The sequence below is a fragment of the Corylus avellana genome, chromosome ca2 (assembly GCF_901000735.1).
Source record: "Corylus avellana chromosome ca2, CavTom2PMs-1.0".
Taxonomy (NCBI): Eukaryota; Viridiplantae; Streptophyta; class Magnoliopsida; order Fagales; family Betulaceae; genus Corylus; species Corylus avellana.
Genome location: NC_081542.1, coordinates 3,948,584 through 3,959,414, shown reverse-complemented (window position 1 = coordinate 3,959,414; position 10,831 = coordinate 3,948,584). Strand labels below are relative to the sequence as shown.

Below are 10,831 nucleotides of genomic sequence, written 5' to 3'. Positions count from 1 at the left end.
CAGCCGCATAGCAGGACTCCTTTTCCTTTGGTTGGTAGCAGCAAGTAGAAACCAAAACAGAGTAAAAGAAACAAGATAGAGAGAAAGAAGAGAAAGAGGGGGAAAGAAGAGGGGAAAAAAAAAAAGATAAAAAAGAAAGAGTCCATGAGAGTTAGAGAAAGAAGGGGCCGGGAGATTAACATGATCGGTTTTACAGCTAAAACCACTGCATCGTGGTCCATGGGTTGCTAAGCTAATGTCTCTGCAGAAACGGGCGTTGTTTGAGACTTATTCAAACAGAGAGTTTTATAAGAACTCTTTCGATCACTATTGTCGGCAATTTTGCCGTGTCTAGCTAGCACTGATAGCCCATTTTATGCATTAGAAATTTCAAGCATATATATATATATAACATGAATAATAAAACAATCCAGGAAGGAGGACAAGAAGAAATTGGATCATACATGAACGTCGTGCATCATTACCCACCCTCTCGCGCCTCAGCTTTCGCTTTAGTGGACTAAAAATAGCCAATGGGATGGGATGATTGGATGAGTTAAATAAATATTACTTGGTTGGCAAGATTCCTTTTACTCATGCAGCAACAATGAGAATTAAAATGGCATACTTTGGTCGTTCCAAAAGCAGTAGTTTTACTGGCTAAGCAACATAATATAATAATCTATAAGAGATCTGGTAGAATAGTCATTATATATATATATTTACGGGGAAGGGGAATGGGGGTAAGCAACATAATATAATAATCTATAAGATCGGCTAGAGTAGTCATTATCTAACATATTCCCCAAGTACCTTGTTTTCATACTGCTGCCAACTTCTCTCTCTATGCACTGTGCGCATATAGAAAATTCGAATCACAAAACGACTAAAACGATTTATATGGCTATTTGATGATTTATATAGCTAGTCTTGGTGCATTTCAATATTAAAAATGATTTTTCTTTTTCATGAGAGAGGGTATCCGAGGCTTCGCCTTGATTCCACACGGGTTGGGTAAAGTTAGCACGAGCTTTCACTTGTGGGCGTGACTTAAAAGATTTATTAATTTGCATTCATGGAAAATAAAAACAACAATATTTTATTTAGAGATGAATAAATGTGACATAAACTAAGTACGGCTTGACCCATTAGGTTTCAGGTCAACTAGGATAAAAAAAATAAACTTAATAATGTAAATTTGAAATTCACGTCCAAAATGAGTTAAGGGCCTCGTCCAAACGAACCTAGGGCAATAGTGGAGGATGCATTTTAGCTGAGTCACGTCCGAACCAGAAAGGAGTCCGTCTGAACGAGACACAGATTGAGTGTATGAGAGTTCCACAAGGCAATTTGACAAAGAAATACTTTAATACTCTCCCTCACGTGTCGATTCAAACTGATCATCCTTAATAAGTGTGACTCAACACATAAAATTTTTAATTGAAATGAGAAGCAAATGTCAAAGACAAAGTTCAAACTTAACCATTTATTATAAAATCACATTAAATTCTCAATTATTTTAAAATCTTAAACTTATAGGAAATTGTAAATTTAACCATTTAATTAATACTTTAACATCTCTATGCAGAGAACAAGAGGTTTACCTACGCTGGAAATTCAGCTTTCCTATAAAAAATGCAAACAAGGAGGCAAAAACAAGGGGGAAGACAATGAGAACAACCGCCACAAGAGGTAAGCCATCAGGGTGAAACCCAAAGTAATCTCTTAAGAAAGCAGCCACCGTTTTGATTTCTCCAAATGCCATGATCTCTGTATTTATATCTCCATATTGTGAAGTAAGCAAACCGTTGAGCGACCAAGATGTAGGAGTAAGATAATACATCCAGACCCACCACTTTGGAATTTGCTGCAAAGAGTAATACAACCTGCTCAGTTCAACACTTCAACTATACATTCAAAATGTTCGCACCCACATATGCTTTATGGTCCACATTATTGACAAGTTTTGCAGGCATTTAGCAGCTTACCGGTCCAGGCATCATAAAACCAGAAAACAGGTTGAGCATTGTGTAGCAGGCCGAGGACAAAATTGTAGCTATCATGAAGTTCGGCGTCAATGACACAAGTAGCATTCCCATATAATTGAAGTACAGCAATGAACAAAATATTGCATAGAAGTACCAGGAAACCTTATAAGCAGATCCATAATATCCAATCATTGGATATGTGATTATCACAAATACAGCAGTTTCGGTGAAAAGATAGGGAACTTCCACTATCACCTGCAAAATCAGTATTCAAAACTGTATAAGCCAAAAAATAATAGCTAAATAAGAGGCCTCTAATTAATGTATATCATAGGTTCCTCTCTGGTGGATCAACAGCTGCAGAAGTAGAACAAACAAGTAGAAAAAGGGATGGGAATCGGGTGCAATCAGTTGCCCGTATTGCATGCAATTCGTGTAGCTTATATAAAGTGAGAGTGCGCTCGGGCTCCACTTATTCAGACAAGTGTCCGGGCAGCCTAAGCAAGTACCCAAAGTCCTTGCCCGAGCAAGTCCAGGTGCTCATGTGAGATGGCTCATAAAGATCTAACAAGCTAGAATCCAAAGTACATTAAAGTGACTTCATTTGAGATGACTCATATTATCCTGAAATCAAGTCTACAATAATTTCAATCAGCTTCAAAGAAAATTATACCTGTGCAAGTGAATAAGCCCATGAAGAGTACATCCTTGAAAATCTTTCCCGATACATAACATTTCGCTCTGTTGCGACAAGTGGTATAACTGTTAAGCAGTTATTTATGCCCAAGAAGAACACAGCCACATACATTGAACCGAATGTGTTGAACAAGTTCTGCTGGTTATTTCTAACGGATAAAGGAAAAGGTTAGCTCTTTGCAATAATCCTAAAATATATATCTTAAGAGACGAAGTCATATATCTTTCGGATGTAGTGCTTGGTCTTGAGCAAAGGAGAGATCTATAACAGTGAGAATCATGCTTATTGTCTAGTTGTACTATATCTCACAATTTTACACAAGATTAATAAGACTAGTAATTTCTCATGTGATAAACATTTTTCTACAAGGAAAAAAGTAAGACTTTAAAAAAAAAAAAGAAAACTCACAATTTTTTTCCTTGGTTCCAATATAATGCCCCAAATAATAAAGCTGCTACAAGCGCATGAATGATACGCATCAAGTTGTATCCAGGATTCCTCCAATAAGCCAAATGCTGTTTCCATAGGCAAGACTTGACTTGTCCCCAACCATTTTGTGAAAAGCGGGTAGGAAAATGCAGATCTTTTGAACCAGGAAGTGGAGTACTCAACTGCCTTACAAGCTCTTTGTTGTTCCTGAAAATGGGATAATAGTAGGAGTCATATCCTAGATTTAAAAGATGGCAATACTGCCAATACGGGTCAGGTCATATGAAGTTCATTCATCTTAAGGACAATAATGTGATTACAGACTATAGATAGTCGTTAGAGAGATTAGCACAACCATGACACCTTATATCTAGCGTGCACGCACGCGTGCGCACACATAGAAAGAGAGAACTCTTTCTAAGTTCCATTACAATTGAACATAAATCAACTGAATGAACAAGTTTAGTTTGAGACACTATGCCCATGACTGGAGCTGAAGATAGTAAAGCAAATAAAGATTCTTAATTGATATCACACATTTCGCTCTGAATAAGTAAACCAAAGCTTCTACTTGCACTTCAGCGAAAAGTTTGGTTGGAATATTACTACATGTACCTGCAACCTGGTTGTCATATGAAATATGAAAACTACCATAACAGACTGCATATTCGAATGCCCCTAGGTCTTGGGAAAGGATAAATGACCCGTATTGCAAATAAAACGTTGTTTTATGAAACCCTGACCAGTACATAAACAGATTTCAATATATTCTTTTTTGTACCCTATAGTTGTAGGTCCCAGATATAGAGTGCATCTTTTATTAATGACCTTGAAGAATCATCATTAACATCTGATGAACTTCCCACCATATAAGTGACCCCTTAGTGCAAGAGTTCTGTCTGAGGCCACTAACATTAAAGCTGCCCTTTAATAGAAGCACAAACATAATACTAGGCCCTTTCCCCATGCTTTTGAGAAAAGATGTCAAGCAAATTATTTGCATCTTTTGATCTTATTATTTGAAATCCCAAATAAGCTATGATAGAAATTCTACCGCATTTAAGGCTCCGTTTGTTTTGACGTAAAAGGTTTTCTGAAAAACATTTTACCTATTTTTTGGTGTTTGGTGCGATTGAAAATCATCAAACGGAAAATATTTTTGATTGACTAGGAAAACTTCTTTAATTTCTGTAAAATAGTATCCCATTTCTAAAACCGTAAAGTCGTAAACCATTTTTCAAGTTTGAGCTTCTTCTCACAATTCATTCTCCGCCGCTGTCGGAGGTTGCCAGCTGCCGCTGGAATTCGCCACTGGCCGCCGGAATCCACACCGGTGTTCGCTGACATCCATCGCCACCGGAGGTCGCCAGCTGTCGTTGATTTTCCGTACGAGCCAAAAGCCGAAAAATGTTTTTAATTGAAATTATTTTCCTGAAAAATGATTTCGCTGAAAATATTTTCCAACAAAAAACATTTTACGTAGAAACAAACGAAGCCTAAGTTACTTTTGCAATAGTAGCACATTATTTGACATCACACAATACATAACCAGGGGCAGTTGCAATTGAACACAGCTACTCACTCATATAAAGTAGACTCCCTGTATTTATGGGCAAAATCTACACCAAGTTCAACTTCTGCAGATGTAGAAATGACCTCTAACATCCATGTTGCTGGATTATAATTATCTCTGATCTTTGGAACTCCCGGAATACCCTATCAGAGTAAAAGTTGATTAAAATGAAGATTTATCAGCTTAACCACTCAAAGAAAGTAGTATTACCAAACAAGAACGAAAGCAGAAAAAAATGCAATATATAAATGTATTCTTACAGCAAACTGACCTCAAAATATTCAATAACCCTACTTGAATGCTGTCCTAATGGTCCAGAGTATATCATGTGTCCACCAGCTTTTAGAAGGATCAGCTGAAAAAAAAAAAAAAATGGCATGAGCTATATAAATCTTCAATATTTGATAACAAGAAAAATGTTGCCAGTCCAAAACTATGTCTCATTTTCTTCATTTGGAAAGTAGGTTGGAATGGAGCTCACGATTTCATACTCTGGTTGCACCACAACAGAGTACATTGTTTACTCCATTGTAGCCAAAAGTCAAAACTCCTAGGACGTTTCTTTATGTCTTTAGTAGTCATGCATGTACTACTGAGTTCAACATCACTTCCAGAAGCAACATAATTGCTTCTTCTTGGTTTCACATGTAAATTCAAGTTGCAGTTTTACTTTAAAAATTCTCAGAAATTGCTTTTTCACCTCATCAAATGATTCAAATATGTCAATACTAGGTTGGTGGACGGTACAAACAATTGTTCTTCCTGTATCAACTACATTCTTCACTGCTCGCATCACAATTGAAGCTGCTCTTGCATCCAAACCCGTTGTTGGTTCATCCATGAAGATAACAGAAGGGTTGGCAACAAGCTCCACAGCTATTGTAAGCCTCTTACGCTGCTCAGTTGATAGACCACTAATCCCAGGTATGCCTACTAAGGCATCCTTTATTTCTTCAAGCTCAATAGTCTCCAGGACTTCGTCCACAAATTCCTACAAGGCATGCCACAGTAACTTCCACAAATTATTATCTCAACAATGAATAGAAAACCAAACCTTTTGACTTTATGTCAGTCAGTACATGGAGATCTTACAGCTTTAGTTTTTGAGTCTATCTCAGGAGACAAACGGAGCCAAGCAGAAAACATGACCGATTCTTCTACAGTGATTTGAGGAGAATGTATATCAGTTTGCTCACAGTAACCAGATATCCTAGCAAACGTTTCTTGAACCTTGGGATACCCTCCAATCTTTATTTGCCCTTTGATATAGCCACTTGTCTTTCTCCCTGCTAGAACATCAAGAAGAGTTGTTTTCCCAGCTCCAGTGACACCCATTAATGCTGTAAGAACACCAGGCCTCAATGCACCAGTAATATCAGAAAGAAGTTGGAGTTTTTTGTTGGTGAATCCCCTTTCCCTCATTTCCTGGTAGCCGAAAAGAAAAAAGAAGAATAAAATGAGAGGAATGAGTGCAGTGTTATGTGAATGGTTATCAATTAACCAACCACCAGAACGTTATATGAAGTTAAATGTGATTACCAAGGGAGTGTCAACATAGTATTGCACTTCTTGAAACACTACTGTTAATGGTGTAAAAGGTAAGACCATCCTGCCTGTGAGTTAAGGCAAGGCACTCGTTAAATCGCTGAGAAATTTATCTAAACAAACATGGATAGATAATAATCTGAAGAGCAAGAAAATTGATCTAACCTTTATGTGGTTCCATATTAGTATGTGGAGGAAAATTTCTAGATTTTTTGTCCACATGGGCATCATGGTGTGAATCTTCACTTCCTTGAATTTTGGAGAGCTTTTCATGCGAAATAATAGCACGAGATGATCCAGGAGCTGATGTTTATTAAACGAGAAAGGATCAGCATCTATTGTCACCTTGCTATTTAAGTTCAAATATAATAACAATAATGAACTTACACTTCAAGAAAGTTAAGGCCAGGATGTATCCAATGTTGAAAGCTAATGCAAATCCAAATAAGGCACCAAGTGATATCCAATATAGGTATCCATTAAAGTTTAGTCCTCGACTTTCAAGTATTTCTCGCCCTATTGTAATGTTTGTGGACAACATCTACAGATAAGAAAGGAAAGCCAATTTAAGTGGTAATGCCATCTCTTTACTCTGGTTGTTAATGTCAAAATTAATTACAAATCATGTCCACATCTCACGATTTGTCAGATAATGGATAAGGAACGAATAATGCATGTCATAAGATACTCACCTTCTGCCATCTTGGGGCAAGAAATTCATTTACAGAAAGGCCTATCTCTCCATACGTCAGGGGAGAAACCCAGAAACCCCACTTCAACCAAACAGGTATAGAAGCTGCAATCAACAACACATCTCAGTTTGTCCTTTCAACTGAATCTCTTATAATTGGATTGACAAAAATAGTTAACCTTACATTTGTTGATGATGAAGCCGCCAAATAATACAATAAATAATATTGCAAAACTAGAAGCTGTCAACGAAGCATTATTAGTCTGGAAGACTGAGGCCAGGAAACGGAACATGGATAATGAAGAGAAGTGCACCGCAAAAAGTAGAAAAAACTGGCGGAAGAACCTAAAAACCAGCAAATGATTAAAAAGTCACAACTAATAGAATTTGACAATGCTGCTGCACTTAAACATTCCTAGTATTGGACAGGTACATAAGTATGTGCTAACTTCATTTGTCTTTGTTAGACAACATAGATAAAGTAAACCCTGACTTGCATAAAAAGTTTTCCAACAAAAATAAAATAAAGGAAAAGGAGCACCGCTTGAGAAAAAGAAGATGCTGTATGGAGGCGCTAGCTTATGAAAAGTTCTGTTCTAAAATTTGCAAATAGATGAACCAAAACTGGGCGGAAATGAACAAATAAATATACATATTTTCATGTCAAACTCACATCTGAACCTCAGGACTATAGCCAATAACATAATATGTAAGGGATGTCCAAACTAGAGATTCCACAAATGAAAGAGGAATCTTTAGAACGCTTGCTGGAACTGCATAAGCCCAAGCTGGGTAGAAAGACATTGCTTTATGTTTGTAGAATACTTCAAGCCTTTGAACAGTCATGGACAACTCTGGCATCCCATCAAAAAGGAAGACGATAAGAGCACAAAACAAGGAACCCAAATAGTAATTTGCGTGCATAACATCAACATCCATGCGAGTCCGTAAAAATAGAGTCATCGTGATAAATGCAGTAATAACAAGCTGCAGATAGAAATAGCAAAACATCTTTTAGATTTTGCAGTGCTTTAGACAAAGTAGATAAAGAACTGTGATAGGAAAGTGAGCACATGATTTAATGCCCCTACCCAGAAAAAAATTAAATTAAATTAAATTTTAAAAAAAAAAAAAATTTAAAAAAGCATAAAGGATCAAGGAAAATATACAAAAGTAAAATCTTAACCTGAGTTGTTTTGAATATATAGATAAAAGAATTCCTTTTCATGAGAAGAAGTTCCCTCGACGCACAAGCTTTGAAAAGTTCCCATTGAGAAAGAGAATATGGACTAAATGAGAGAGCATTCTGATGGCTTTGGGATTTATCATATGGCTCTGAGAGCTCCTCATCTAGCTTCTTCCCATAAGGAGACTCCTTGAACTTCCTAGAGAAAATGTCAACTGAAACATAACTGTAAGGTACTTTTGTGTGATGCCAGTACTGTGCTTGATCTTTCCTAGAGATAACCTGCAGAAAAAGAGGATGAAGAAGTTCTTTTGAACAAATGAAAGTTTGAAAGAAAACAATTATAAGCTGCTAAGCACTAACCTCTTGGACAAAATCAGCAATCCCTTTCCTTTCAGGGCATCTAAAGCCGCAATCCTCAAAATACTCTAGAACATGATCTCGTGGACCATGATACACAATCTTTCCTCCTGACATTAAAATGAGGTCATCAAAGAGATCAAAGGTTTCTGGTGCTGGCTGAAGAAGCGAAACCAGTACTGTAGCATCTGTGATATGCACCAGCTGCTGAAGAAAAGTAACAACTTGAAATGCAGTGGAACTATCTAAGCCATTTGTGATTTCATCCATAAACAGAGCTTTTGTAGGACCTACAATCATCTCCCCTGAGAAAAAAAAAAAAAAAAAAAAAAAGAACCTCATAGTAGTCAAAATATAACCTGGCATTGGGATTTAGGTATTTCATGCTACTAGCAAAACAGTGACTATTAATCTTTTTATTCAAATTACCTGTAGTCACTCTCTTTTTCTGACCACCAGATATACCTCTTCTCATTGCATCTCCAAGTAGATTGTCAGCACAGATATCAAGTCCGAGGATCTGAGAAGCCAAGTCAGCAATGGACATAAACTGGTGAGGTAGGTGTCCATATATGAATTACAGAGCACAAGTTTGCTTTCAACTTTGTTAAAAGAGACTGACCTTTAGTATGTAGTCTGTTTGAAGTGTTCTTTTTAGTCCTTCAACAGAAATTGCCTGTCCGAACAAAGAATACATCAATATTACAACATAGAACCTTCTGAATACCATTAAGAAGTAGGAACAAAATAATATGATAATAGGAAATGACCATCATGCAAAATGTTTTTTATTGACTCACAAAAATTGGAGAGTTTTGTAAATATAACCATCCGATTTCATTAAAAAACTCCACTAACTACAAGAGAATGATCACTGCTGCAAATTGCTTTACTTTACTTTCATGAGGGTACGGTAGCTGCTGGTGCAACATATTCTTAACAAGGAATACATTCAAAGCATTGAGTGCACTATATTGTACATTGGGAAAACATAGAGTAGACCTGTGAATTCTCATTCATTGTTTGATAATAATCCAAAATGAGAATCATGATATATGAGATGCTAATACTCATATTATCGTGAACTAATGAATCTAAATGTTAGGGAGGTTAATACTTTTGGGAGTTTTCTGGTGAGACCATATTATAACATATCCAAAAACTTAAGCCAATGGATTTTGGCCTAATTATATTATATTAACCACTCACACTTGTGACATCCATCTAATGTGGAACTTAAATCTTTTTTTATAATTACACATATATACTCAACACTAATTTGAAAGGAAACTAAACTGAGGTTGTCTTATTTCATTCCCTAAGCAATAATAACCATAGTGTGATCACAATGTCATATTGCTATATCTTTTGGTATTGGCTGTGAATGTTTCCAAATCCAGCAGAGAACATTCTCAGAGTCAAGAGGATTCAGCTTATCTCAAGTTTTGCATCATTTTAGCAACAAAGTTTCTCATGAGGTTGATGGGATCACGTCAACCACTGTAATTTACTTCATGTAGCCAACTAGTTGGCTTCTCATTGTCACACAAAGTGAACTGAACAACAATTTAAGCATCCTATTGCTGTATGGATGAGTTCACAAACATGAAGGAAAGAAGACTAGAGATGAAACTGGTACCTTCATGTAAGTGTCTATGTCTAGATCCGGAACAATTCCAGCTTCCTTCTCCATTTTACTGACTTCCATCATAACCTCTTAATTAGACACCAAAAAAAAATGGTAATGTTATTCTCATCAGTACTGTTGTGCATTTATCGGGTGTCTATAACTAAATCAACTCCAAAGTGAACTCCAAGGAAAACTTACCTGCCCGGCTTCCGACACCCTGACAACGGGCTGAAAAGTCCAGTATTTCCCTCACAGTCATCTGAGGAATGTGCACGTCATTTTGGCTAATATAAGCTGAAGTCTTTTGTGGAACAAACTCTTCTAGTTTGTATCCATTATAGGAAATTTCCCCAGTAAGCTATTAGACAAAAACAGATAGATAATACAATGCTCAGTAAGACTGCAAACTAAAGTAGCTCCCAACCAAAAATGTATATGCTAGATATAATCTACCTGAATTCAATATATAAGATAAGGAGATTGGCATATTATTTACTTGTATAATTTATGATTTCAGGATCTAAATAGGTATTGCTTTGAGATTTTCTTGACTTTTTCAATCATCATTCTGCAAGTTTTCATCACAAGTTATAGCTTCAAACTATCCCATTAATGATCATATATGATCTTAATCAGGCTGATCATAGATGCATTCAAGTATTATTGAAGCGTAAAACCTTGAGAGATTGATCTAGATTTCCTGACAGAGCCTTTAAAAGGGAGGTCTTCCCACAACCTGGGGGGCCAAGCAGT

The 10,831-nt window shown here is 36.6% G+C and overlaps 1 protein-coding gene across 1 annotated transcript; it reads right to left on the bottom strand.

The window, feature by feature from the left end:
* Nucleotides 1-2,654: 2,654 nt before the first annotated feature.
* Nucleotides 2,655-10,414, bottom strand: LOC132170291 (pleiotropic drug resistance protein 3-like). The gene is made up of 18 exons (XM_059581213.1): nt 10,277-10,414; nt 10,088-10,164; nt 9,071-9,124; nt 8,878-8,968; nt 8,452-8,753; nt 8,089-8,370; nt 7,576-7,889; nt 7,087-7,247; nt 6,904-7,007; nt 6,599-6,752; nt 6,377-6,514; nt 6,206-6,279; nt 5,759-6,091; nt 5,367-5,657; nt 4,938-5,021; nt 4,676-4,809; nt 3,073-3,300; nt 2,655-2,802 (listed from the first exon to the last, which is right to left on the bottom strand). Exons 1-18 carry the CDS (start codon nt 10,335-10,337, stop codon nt 2,745-2,747), a joined length of 2,940 nt encoding a protein of 979 aa, XP_059437196.1. The 5' UTR covers nt 10,338-10,414; the 3' UTR covers nt 2,655-2,744.
* Nucleotides 10,415-10,831: the final 417 nt, after the last annotated feature.

Bases quoted from the DNA above. Each gene is read 5' to 3' on its own strand.
- LOC132170291 (XM_059581213.1), bottom strand. From the start codon at position 10,337: ATGACTGTGAGGGAAATACTGGACTTTTCAGCCCGTTGTCAGGGTGTC. The intron at 8,969-9,070 runs GTCAGTCTCTTT...TTGGCTTCTCAG, and splicing joins AAACAGACTACATACTAAAG to ATCCTCGGACTTGATATCTG. The intron at 7,008-7,086 runs GTAAGGTTAACT...TGTTGATTGCAG, and splicing joins CGGCTTCATCATCAACAAAT to CTTCTATACCTGTTTGGTTG.